The 13,027-nt window shown below is 38.6% G+C and overlaps 1 protein-coding gene across 1 annotated transcript in view; it reads left to right on the forward strand.

Moving 5' to 3' along the window:
* EHBP1 (EH domain binding protein 1) overlaps positions 1-13,027 on the forward strand; it is a 355,074-nt gene that overhangs the window by 308,650 nt on the left and 33,397 nt on the right. Inside the window, exons 17-20 of the mRNA XM_025192426.1 lie at positions 613-740; positions 3,383-3,521; positions 3,673-3,779; positions 6,557-6,680. Of these exons, the coding sequence (XP_025048211.1) occupies positions 613-740; positions 3,383-3,521; positions 3,673-3,779; positions 6,557-6,680 (498 nt within the window). The remainder of the gene's footprint in view (positions 1-612; positions 741-3,382; positions 3,522-3,672; positions 3,780-6,556; positions 6,681-13,027) is intronic.

A 13,027-nucleotide genomic window follows, 5' to 3' on the forward strand; every position in this document is an offset into this window, starting at 1 on the left:
TTACCTAGAGGTATGTAGAAAAAACATTTAAAGCTGTGCCTATTTCCAAATCTTTCTGAATCTCTCCGAATCGATTTGGAGAGATTAAAGAGTCCTCTGATTCGATTCAGATTTGGAGATCTGGCAACCGAATTGGGCTGGATCTCCGCCGAATCGAATCAGGGACCAAAGCTTCGCACAGCCCTACTACCTATGTAGTACTGTAGTTACAAGGCCATGATGTGCTAAGAAATCTCATATTAAATCAACAGTTTTTGGTAAACTTATTATGAGAAACTAAATATCCAATGAATTTTTAACACCCCGTTTCAAAGTAAATTGTTTCTCATTAACTACCTTTAAATATAGTACAACTCTGTACTTGGTGGCATTTAACTAAGTGCTAGCTTTTTTAATATATATTTTTGGGAAAAGGTAGGAAATGTCTATGCAAGTAACATATTGTACATGTCTTGTTCAGTATGTGCTTAAATCATTTTCTTCTTGGTTTTCCCTTTTTAGTTTAAAATGATAGCAATATGAATGTAATCTACTCTTAAAATGGTACGCTATTGTAATGACTCTGCATTTAAATGCATCTCACTCTGTTGTATGTGGTATTTGCATATTTAGCAGAACAAAACAGTAAGTTGGTGGATTTGAAACTGAAGAAGCTCCTAGAAGCTCAGCCACAGGTGGCAAATTCACTCTCCAGTGCTGCTCAGAAAGCTGTAACTGATAGCTCAGAGAAAGACATTAAGGTAAGTTTTGATTAATGCTTTTGTCTCAATACCTGCGTTCTGATTTCTGTTTTGTACTTCATGATGAGGAAAATGATTTCTTATCAAACCCTTCACAAGAAGAAGTGCATGGAATCTGCTGTGCAGTACAACTGCACAGTTTCTAAGGCACTGGAGTTTTTTTGGTGTGTTCATCAGCACATTCTCTGTTTATGTGAGGATTTTTTTAAATCATGTGATACTTGCAATTGGCTGACTTAATAGGAAGATCTATAGGAACTGTCTCGGAATTTTTGCCATTCAACCTATCTTTTAAATCTGAAAAAAAGACTCAGAGAGTCCTGCAGAAGCAAATAGCAAAACTGTCACTGGCTTCAATTAGAGCAGAATTGGAGTAAAGTATCTTTTCTTCCCTTTCCCAGCCTTGTCCCAGGCAAAAGAAAACCAGATTACCTTGCAACAACAAATATATGCCTGTGGATTCCAGAGGCTGGGTCATAACTGAGGAAAATTAATTTTAAGAGAAGTCTATCTGATGCATGTTTCTCATGTAATGAGTATGTTTTGCCACTCTGTACTGTATACAATTTTAACCTAAATTGCCTATGAGTCAGTTTTCCATTCCATTTTCTTAATTAGGCCCCTTTAGTTATTATAACCAAATAAAATTGGCCCATGTGTGTCATTAATATCTTTATGGCTTTGGGGCACTTCCAGTTCTGTATAACTTTTCACCCACCTGGAGACTATGGGGACAGCACTGCTGACTGAAAGGATTTCCTTCCCCAGATACAGAGATGCTTTGAAGTCCCAAAACAATGACTTTCATTGCTTTTCCCTTACACTGTCGGTTCCTATAAATTGGTGATGAAAGTGTGTGGCAGCAGCAGAGGACTTTCGGTCTCTATCTTTGAACAAAAGGAAGCCTGGATCAAGTCTGATTTTTGCGTTCAATTTAGCTTTCTGCAGTGGATTTAATGCAAAATGAAGCTGGCCCAAGAATAATACAATGGATTGAAAAGGCTAACTGAATTAGTGGGCTTAGAGGAATACATTTGTAAAGTGGCAGAAGTCCCTAGTCATAAAAAGGTTTCTTAAAATGGGATTTACTGGCTAATCGCACTGATATTTTAGCATGTTGCCAGGCCTAAAAAATTAGCCGTGTTTGTTTATTTTGGTAAAGACTTGAGTTTAGACAGTCAGATGGCTATTGTGCTTACAACAGGAAGCCACCATTTATTTAAAACCAGAATCGAAATCCAGTTCCTACAGCTGAAAAGGCATACATATAGTATACAAGTGATACTTTTTTTAAGCTTAGTTCAATAAATGACATGCAGGCAGCTCCATTAGGGCAATTTGCTATCAGCTAACCTGATGGAAACGGTATTTCTCTCTATAGAGCTTTTCTGTATTAATTGATTTTTTAAGTTACTCCAGCAAAAGGTGCGACTTGACAGTTTGTCTTTGTGTGTGTCTTTTCAACAAAGATTTTTAAAATGGTCTTATAAGGAATATATGGTGTCCATCTGTTCTCTTAGAGCTTTCAGCATTGAGTTGGATTTGTTTTTTAATAAAATGCAGTTTACACGTTTATAAATGAGGCATTCTGTGTTTGTGGAAAAGGATAAACTGTTACCTTCCCTGGAGGATTCTGTATCCCAGGCCTCCTTGAGGCTAGAGAATAGGCCATTGGAGAACTCCCTCATTACTGATTGTCTCAATGCAGGGGAAGGGCAAAGTCTTGGTAGCTTTTGATAACCAGTTTCAGCATTCAGCAGGCTTAGCTATTAGTCATGCATCTTAGCCTTTCCCTATTTACTTTCAAAACACTTAATAAAAATAATAAAAGATTAGGTATAAAATGAAATATTTGTTTGGTACACAGCACCTCGGTATCTGCAGTTTCCACACACTGCAGTGGTTCAGTCTTCTGGGATATTTCATGTTGATAGAACCATTTGAATTTGTTACCAGTATTAACATAGGAAGCTCTGGAAAAGATAATTGTAGTTTCCTTAGCTGTAAAGGGCTTACTTACAAATCTGGCTTTGGAAAGTTATAGCTGATGAAATGCAGTTCAGTGGGGTAGTATTATAATCCTACCTTTTAGCCTTCATCCAGCATTAGTGGTTTATCTCAATGGGCATAAAATTAGAAACTAGTTCTTCTTGTCATACAAGTCTGTGGGACTATACAAAATGATAGAATTCTTTCCTGGGCAGAATAGTGAGGGAGAAAAGACTAAAGGCAACATGCTTTTAAAACGATACCAATCATGTTCAGGGATATACACACCGTAGCTTGGCACTATAATGTATACAATGCTTGACAAATCAGAGTTGGAAAAAAGTGGTCTTTTATTTTAAATCTACCTCACCAAGAGATATTGGTCATAATTAACCAAACTTACTGTTTAGTAACACAGATACCAGCAAGGAGAAGCCAAAAAGACAAACAGTTAATCACCACCAAAAAAAAGGTCATTACTCTTCTCCTTTTTTCAGCAGCTGATACTTTTATCCCATATAAACTGCAATCTGAATTGTGAAATTCTCTCTTCAAAACCTGCATTATGTTCCCTTATTGAAACATACCTTTCCAATTTGTGACTTCACATTTGTAAACAAAAGAATCTGTTGTGTGTCTTGTTTTTCTAGCAGAATGGAACAGAAGAACATCGTGCTGAGCGATTACAAAAAGCAGCAGAACGTTTTAGAAATCCTGTTGTGTTTAGCAAGGACTCTACAGTCAGAAAAACTCAGCTTCAGTCTTTCAGTCAATATGTTGAGAACAGACCAGGTAGGAGAAAATATAAAACATGTTTTCCCATCTTATGATTTAATAATATTTAACAATAAATATATTAAAAACCTGATAATGTAAGTCCACATTTCAATACACAAATATCAAGCTTTATAATAATTTTACATGTCTTTCCCCTTTTTTCAAGAGATGAAAAGGCAGAGATCAATACAGGAAGATACAAAGAGAGGAAATGAGGAGAAGGCTGCGATAACTGAAACTCAGAGGAAGCCATCAGAAGATGAAGTGCTTAATGTATATTAATTTTTTGTCTGGTTTCATGATTGCTGATAATTCCAAACTGTATGTGGAAATAGTGCCTTTATTTGTTAAAATGAGATGTTAGGTTTTTTTAGATGTCAATCTCCAGTGCATTCAAAGCAGAGTGAGAGGGGTGCGCTGTTGAATTAGTCTGCAGTGTGGTGATAATTGTCAGATAAAAAAAATGAATTTTTCAGAGTTCCACAGCCCCAGCTTCCTTGAGACATTTCCATCAGGGCACTTCCCATAAAGAGATTCCAGTATTGATCTACCGGGAGGATTTTAATTATTACAATAGCAGATACCGCAGAGCTGCAGTTAGAGGGAAGAGTCACATGAGACCTGCTAGAATTTCTCAGCCAACCCATTTTGTTGGCTTGGGTTAATGGGTGTTCAACCTTTCCATTATCCAGATCAGCCGTGAATTACTAGCTGAATGATGTTTGCATTAATATAATATATATGGTAATTTCTTCACTTAATTAACGGGGAGGTTCAGCTCAGTAGGGGTATGGGCTGATCATGTGTAAAATTGATTTGTGAGGGAAATATTTGATAGACCGCAGGGAGAAAGCTGCTTTTGATGGACAGCTGCGGGACAGAAGCAGGAAGAACAAGTTTTAACCTGAATTTTTTGTCTAGGAACACAACATAAGTCTTTGATGGTGGTCAATTGTTGTTCTCCACAGTTTATCTAAATGCGTCCATTGTTTTTAATGAAGCAACAAAGCAATGACTAGAGATTTTGTAAGGCTGTCATACTTGCACTAAATGATCCAACTTTTTAGCAACCACCCAGCTATTTTTTAGTGTAGTTGTACTTTAGCAATGCTGAAAAGGTCTGGCACAGTGAGTTCACATTATATATGCAGATGATACACATGAACTCTTGGGATATTACATCCTGACACAGCATTTCTTTTCATCTTCTAATAACATTGTGAACAATTATGCATGCTGACATTAGTGAAGTTTGCGTACTATTTTCAATTAATTGTAGCTGATGAAAGGAAATACATTTCATGTATCGTACATCACCTTAGCTCCTCCAGATTTATTATTTCCTTCATGTACTCCATTTAGAGTCTGTATTTCAATACTTTTTTTTAACCTGTGAGACGAGGTTTGAAAAAGAAAAAGATTTTCTTTAGAACTACTGATTTCTGCTGGTATGTTTGTAAGCAGAGAGAGCAAAACAAAGTGCTGGTAGCAATGTGACTGAGTTAGCAGATGCCCCAGTCCTGAAAGTTGTATACTGGTTACTATTGTGGGACATATGCCATCTACCAATCTTCCCTTTGAATGTGTCTTTTTTTTTTTTTTTGCAATAATTATTATCTTGATTGTCTGATGCAAGCTGATTTGGCACTTTCAGTGATATTTAAAAAAATTTCAAAGTAGCTATGGCACTCACATGCAGCAACAAGTTAGCCATTGAACAGAAAATACAAATGCAAGCACAGAGCTTGCTTTTTTTTCCTGTTCCCAAAGGGCAGTGGTCTTAGGTAGATTTCAGCCAAGGAAAAGTTGGAACCTGAGATCAAGCTTCATTTGTACCAGCCTCCTCAAAATGAAAACTTTCTGAAGAAAGCTTGTGTAGATTTCCTGATGATTGAAGCAAATGCAGAGATGTTTTTTCTCAAATAGTAGTATTTCCCCCTCTAACTTCTTAAGCAAAAGCAACAGCTCAGCTACAATATTTTGGCACTGTTTATGTCCTCTGCTACCTCAGAGAAACAGATAAACCAAAAGAATGCTCCAGAGGCAGTAGAACACAATCGAGCCACATGAAAATAACTTTGAGGCACTTAATCAGCTATTCTCTAACCCTACTGAGGGGAGGCAGCTATTCTCTAAGACAGAACTGTTGAGTGTGTGTGTTCATGGAAATGTTGGTATATTTGTGAAGTCTGGCATATACTGTCCTTCAAGACAGTACTAAGAAGTTACGGAGAGAGAGGATAAACTTGATTTTCTAGTGCCCTTTAACTTTTCTGGCAAGAAAAATTTATATGTGATTTGTAAAATCTACATACAGAGGCTTCATTGGACTAGGGGATTAACCAAACCAGGGAGGAGGGGTGGATCTAGGCTATAGTCCCACTGCACCTGAGAGACTCTGCAGTGGATTCTGTCACCACCTCTCAGGATAAGAATCGCAGCTTCATTAATTAGCAGTACTTTTACAGATCATTGTTTAACAGAGCTATAGCCTGCAGTAGAGAAACCTGAAGAGGCATTACAGCCAATCTGGTGAGTGTCACCATTAAAATTGACCCAGAGGAGCTGAACAAGAGAGGAAGCTTTTTGGTTTTTGTGTTTTAACCTCAGGAGCCCACATTTTAATTGTTATGAAGAGACCTAAAACACATCCCCTTAAGTTTAAAATAAAATTAAAATAAAAACTGGTGGTAATAGAACTGGCATCTCTAATAGTCCCTTATTTGGAATAATGCTCCAGCTTTCAGTATACTTTATGTTATAAAAGTGCTAACTGCTTAGAAATAAATTATGCAGAATTTCAAAAAGCTTGATTGTTTAAAACTGAAAACGCAACATTTAGATGTAAAATGTTCTGTAAGGAATCAATGTTTTTTTAAACAAATAATGGCATCTGGCAAAATTGTGAAATTTATGAAATGCAAGTGTTAGCTTTTTGGTCGAGAGCATGCTATTTGGTTGTTTAGGTAAGTGCCTTACTAAGTGTTTGTGGAAAGAAAAAATGCAACTTACAAGTGATGTTTTTTCTTCTTGTTTGTTCTCTCTAACAGAAAGGGTTCAAAGACACCAGTCAGTATGTTGTAGGAGAATTGGCAGCACTAGAGAATGAGCAAAAGCAAATTGACACCCGTGCCGCGCTGGTGGAGAAGCGCCTTCGCTATCTCATGGACACAGGTACGGTGCCCAATTACACTGTAAACAGTTTTGGCAAATTGAGCGTTCACAAACTCTTATAGAGTTTTGGAAGTGTGAATCTTTGAAGCCTGAATGTTCAGCAAAACTGCCTTGAAAATAAAAAGGCTGCGATTTGCAGCCACCTCTCTGGGCCCTGGTGATAAGAGTGCCTTCATGGGAAGTGATAACTTGCCCTGATACCGTGTGAGCCAGCACTATTGAACAGTGTGCTCATCCATGCAGAGTTGGAATACACATCTGTGCCTCATTGATATGCCACTGCTTAAAAAAAAAAAAAAAAAAAGTAAGATCTTCACTGTTCTACTGATTCAGTGGGAAAAAAAAGATTTGGCCAGCTAAAGCCATGTACTGCATGAAACAGAGCACAGTGCATGGGAGAAAGCTCCATTGACTAGATCACTGAAATTTGAGAATACTATCTGGTTACTGATGCTCCACAATTATTTTTTTTTCAGGAGAGCAGGTTTTAAAAAGTCTGTAATACTTGGTGTCACAGGTACAGTTGAAAAGATTAAAGTATATAGTCATTTTTTTTTGTAAAATGCATTGTGGTTGTGAGTTCTAGTCCACAATGAATGTTAGATTGGTGGTATATGCTGATTGGAGATAGAGAAGGTTCAACAGCATCATACCATTTGAAACAAATAGTACTTCAGTATTTCAATAGTAAATAATGTTTGCTATAATATAGAAAATACTGTACCTATGCCTTGAAATGATAGTGATGGGAAGAAAAGTTAGTTGCCATATGTTGGTTTGTGATTAAATTACCATATGAACATCATACACATATTGTGATAATATAAACTTCAAGTCTGAGTTCACCTTGAAAAGGAAGGAGATTTATAGACAGACAGCCCAGTCAGGTGCTGTTATTAAGTATAAAGATGTATAGGTTAAATAAAGCATGAAATGAGGATGCAATATGAACCCAACATTTTAAGGACTTTATTTGCTTGTGGATTCACTAACATACTTAGGTGAGCTACTACTTTTTTAGTTAAATTGACCCAAACAAAAGGAATGTATCTCTTATATGATAGTCATATTTTAATAGATTAAGGCTGTGACCCATTCTGCAGGGGGGTTTATGCCTTTAGTGACACTTTAAAGCTAAAATGTACATATGTCTTCTTATTTCCTTTTATGTACTCTGTTATATATGTTAAACACATTGCTCACTCAGAGGAAGCTGTTACAGAATCTCATATGTGTCTTAATTGAAAAGTCATATGAACTTGGACACCTATTTATCATCTGCAAACACACTAGCCAATATATTTAGTTTTAATTTTTCTTGGTTGTTGTTTGGTTACTGATTTTTTCCTAATTGATTTTTCATTACGTTTTACAAAAGTAAAATGAGTTAGTATATGTTTCAGGTTCTGGTTATAGAGAGATGGGATTTCGCTGTCAAAATGACTAGGAGTGTCTTATAAGGGTGTATATCATCTGGCAGGTGTAGTTCAGAGTGGATTTGTATGGCAGTTGTGTGAGTTTCCAGTATTACAGATGGAGCACCATAGGATACTGTGATGCAAAAGAGTCTTTGGAGGTTTTTGACCTATTTCCATCTGATGTTTATCAAATTTCCTTCCTTAAACATTTAAACAAATGGTTTGGCAGGTGCACGGTGGCAGCTCCATTTAGCTTCTCAAAATAAAAGTACAAGTATAGTGAAAACATTTCAAAAATTGAATATCTTGCCTGCAGTTAACTTCATAGCCTCAAAGGCAGGGGTTCTCAAACTTTTCAAACTGTGGATCACATCTTAATAGAGATATCATCTTATGTACCAACTCCCTTGACAATCAATATCCTGTTTGTCATGTATATAAAATCCCTGTGGCAGCTAAGACAGACAGTTGCTTACATGGAAAGGTAATATGAGGAAAGTGTTTGTTTTTATAACTCTCCCTAATGTAATGCAACCTTATTGGGGGGAAACATCAATGGTCCTCTTAAAAAGAATCTATTCTGTTCCATTTGTCTGTCCTGTACATGCTTCTCCCTACACAGACAACAATTATATTGCTCTGGTAGGGTAATTAATATAAGCTACAGTAGATTTTTGTGGATGATATTTTTTATTGGACCAACTGCAAGGTTGGGCTAGACTTAGATATGCTATTGAATCCAGTGCATCCTTCTTCGGGTCACCCCCAAAAATCCATGTCTCTCCCATATTTCCTGGATCATCACAGCTGCCACATCGGAGGGACACTGTCATAAGCTACAATGAAACTGTTACATCTGCATGATTCTGTAGTGATACAAACATGGCAAATTGTTCTAACTTGAACTCTTTCAACCAGAGTCAAAGGTAGGGCAATTTAGCTAACTTGTATCACTATGAGATCATACAAATGTTAGAGTTACAGTTACAGCTGTGGGCTGTCAAGCAGCTTCTGGAATCAAGAGCTCTTTTTAATAGGTAAAGCTAAAATGTTTGTCCACCCCCCTAGCTTTCCTTGCTTCCCTGCAGATGCTTTCTGTCTTTTCTTCTTCTCCCATTCCTCTGTGCCTGTCTGTTCTGCTTCCTGCTTCTGATATGTAGCAACTCCAGGCATTGGTGGTGGTTTATGAAGTAGCCAGTAGTGGAGGCAGGTAAGCAGGCTGCTGCTCCTCATTTCCAGGTCTTGCGCAAGCATCCAGGTTTCTCTTTTTTTGGTGCCTGCATGCCTGTAAAAATGTCTGGAAAGAGGGAAGAAGAATCAATACCATCTCATGTACCAGACCACCAGCAAGGGCTTTCCAGCTCAGAGGGTGAGAAAAAACTAACCACAGCCTGACAGGCTAAAAAGTTCTGAAGGGCTGTTGATGTTTTGTGGGTTGGGCAAATACTACCTCAGTGGTTGGTCTGCACCAGCAAGCTGAGGAAAACAGTGTTGTCATCTTTCCCAGTTTTATTTTATGTCTCCTTAAATTGGCTGCTTTTCTTAAAACCTGAGCTGCTAAAGTAAAGAGCTGCATGAGCAGCTTGAGTATCTTAAAGGTCTGGAAACTAGAAGGCAACCAAAAGGGACATCAAATATATCATTTGAGGAAGAAAAAAAAATATCCCTTTTAACCAGTTTCATGGTTTTGAGGCCAGTGCCATGATTATTTTTGTTTTTATGCTTGGGGTTGTGGAGAATCACGTCAGTGCTACGATCTTATTGCCGAATGTATTGGGAAGCACTCCTAGTAGAACTGAATGTTTGAACCTCCATGCACCTGGGCACAGCAGCTCCCACAAGTGCCTAGTACTTCTAATAGCTCTCCTGATGATTCAGCCAGTGAAGAAAATAAAGGCATTGCTTGTTCATCCCCATTGTATCTGTTGCTAACTAGGCCATTGCTTCTTTCTCCATTGCATTTGGTACTGTCATTTCTTAGATTCCCTTCAAGCAGAAAGCTCTGTCCCCTTCTTCCTCCTCCCTTTTCTTCCTAGATAACTTTTCATTAGGAAGGAGTAGTGCCCTTTATGTCACAGGGAATGACTCTGACTTGTATTTCCACACAAGTTACAGTGGGAGAACAAGTCCCTTTCCCCCCACTGTCATTCCTTTTAGTACCTTCACTCTAGACCAGGGGTGCTCAATCTTTTGGCCCTGTGGGCCAGATGAGTAGCATGGGGCCCATCTGATGGGCCAGATGAGGCTGTCTGGGGCCAGCTTGGGACTTGGGCGCAGCACTGCCCCCTCCCTGCCCCATGTACCAGGATTGAAGCCCTGGTGCCACTCCCTTCCACCCTCCTCATGCTGAGATTGGGTCCTGGGGGGCCGGTGCTGCCCCTTCCTGCCCCCTCAAACCAGGATTGGGTCCTGGGTGCTATAGTGCTATCCCCACCTACCTCGCACTGAGATTGGAGCTAGTACACAGGCCCAGGGTTCTCTATAGGTCCATGAATTTGAGAGCAGTGCCACCACTCTCCCACTGTCTAATTTCTGGACTCAGAGAGAGCCCCATGGGCTAGATGACACAGCACTGTGTGCCGGATCTGGCCTATGGGCCCAGAGAGTGAGGACCCCTGACCAGTCACATAGGGTGACTGCTGCTTTGGCTTTGGTAGATATGGAAAAATAGGTGGGTTGTACCCCAAAAAAGCAACCATGGCAGATCAGGCAGAGGCAGTATGTACTGATGGCTAAAACCCCAGGTCCTGGAATCAACCCAGGTTGATCTGGGTCGTTCTTCTGCAAAACTTTGCTGACCTAGTCCATTAAGTTCCAAAGGGGATTAACTTCAGCTCCTCTGGTCAGGTGAAGCATTACCAACACTACTTCAGCAGAGAATTCTGCATATGTGAGAAGAAGGGCTTAGTGGTTCTGGCCCCCTCTCCTTAGCTAAATCAATCAACTGTCCTGAATTTTCTGGGATCTTGGATCCTGGTGTCTCCACAGACTCTCTGAAATGAGATTTTGTCCCAAAATCAGAATATTGATTCTGAATAAGCCAAATTCCCTGGACATTCCTCTTAGCAGATACAGCATGACTCTGCCTGGTGCTGTGTGAATATGTTATGCTGCTTCCAGTTCAGGAGGCAGCTGTCAGCCAGATTCACACAGTGCTGTGCCCAGACTAATTAACTCTGCCTGGCAAGTGCACCCAGTGCAATGCCATGTGAATGCAGCCATACTAACTAGCTCCATCCACAGGGCCTCACTAAAGGCAGCTAGATTGCTGGAAGTGGTGTAAGGCGACTTCCAGAGATCTGAATTCAGGATTGTGCCCTGGATTTTGCCATCCAGAAGTTGGTTGTTTTATCTAAGCAGAAACATTGCATTTCCTTGGGTAAGCACTATGGTAGAGAGGGAAGGAAGGGATAGCCTGGCTTCTCCTGAGGAAGAGTGATAAAGCGGTCCCATGCTGCTGCCCCTGCTTTCTTATGGGGATGGAGCAACAGGGCCCATGTAATGTGTCCTGGGACTTCTAGGACCCTGGATGGCTATAAATGGCTGTGGAAGCACCCTTTAAAAATAGGGAGCAGAAGCTGTGGCTACTAGCCAGGAGAAGCTAGCACACTTCCAAAGGTCATCAGCATGAAAGGAGTTTTAAGCTGGATGGAGCCTTGCATTTATTATCAGCTACTCCTGATTTGACTACTAACACTTGTCTGATATGTGTCAAAAATAAAAGTAATTACAATTACTAGATGACTGACTGACATTTGAATCTGAATAGCAACACTTGTATTAACATCTTCTAAATTGTGTCATTGGCTAGGTGTATACATTTCCTGCATTAGCAATCCTTGCTCTTTACACTTAACATGAAAACATAATCTCACCTTGCATTGTAAAACTGTGAGGAAAATCAGTGCTCTGGTGACACAGATGCAATCTGAATAAACTGATGTTTGTGATTGTAGTTTAAATGTCCATAATGTTTATGTTTACAGAAAGGCTTTTGCACTGCTTCTACTGAACTGCGCCAAGATGAGAGTGTGTATGGGAGTGTTGAGAGAAAAAGTAGAATTGAAAGTAAAATAAGAGAAGGTACTTGGGTGATTGTGTATGAAAAGGCATCATTTGATATCGCTGATTTCCTTTCCATACCCTCTATAATAATTTGATATTAAATGATGAGTGTAGAAGGCTTCTCTAGCTGTTTTCCATTTCAAAGCATTACTTACTCATGTTGTTCCTAACTTGTTATGGATAAAATAGTCTTGCCTCTATTTCTGATACTGTTTTTCCCCTGAAAAATCTTTCTGTCACTGTATCTTAAAGCACTGTTATCTTCGTATCTAAGTACCAATTAAAATACAGAATTACTGTATAATTGAGCTAAAGCAAGCAAACAAACAAACAAAAGCTTACTTTACAAATCCTTAATCTAACTCTTTTTGGTCAGTATTTTATCAATTACAGAAACAGCTATTTAAAAAAAAAATGACAGCTATCAAATATTTTGTTATCTGACCATAAACTATGAAGTGTTTTAAATTGTTTTTCTGATTAGCTGCATGCTCACAAATTTAAGTAGAAGCATATTTGTATTTTCTATATGAGACCCTGTGCATTACTAATGGATAAACATGTTTATGGTACTGTATAAGGATTAATGAAATAACAAAAACTCTGCTGTTGTTGATTGACCACTGATGGTAAATGTAATTGAATTAGCAGTGCACTAAAATAAATGTAGACAAAATAAATATAGACAAGAGAATCTGGTGAAAGCTTCTGTAATGTTTTAGATTAATAGGCATACAGAATTCTTCACATTTTTTATTACGTTGTCCCTAGATGAATTCAAAGTAATTGGGGTGGTTAATTTTATTTACACAGAGCCGTTCACAGCGCATTAAATAATAGAGATAATTGAACAAGAATTGTCAA

The sequence above is a fragment of the Alligator sinensis genome, unplaced genomic scaffold (genome assembly GCF_000455745.1).
Source record: "Alligator sinensis unplaced genomic scaffold, ASM45574v1 scaffold219_1, whole genome shotgun sequence".
NCBI classification, from domain to species: domain Eukaryota; kingdom Metazoa; phylum Chordata; order Crocodylia; family Alligatoridae; genus Alligator; species Alligator sinensis.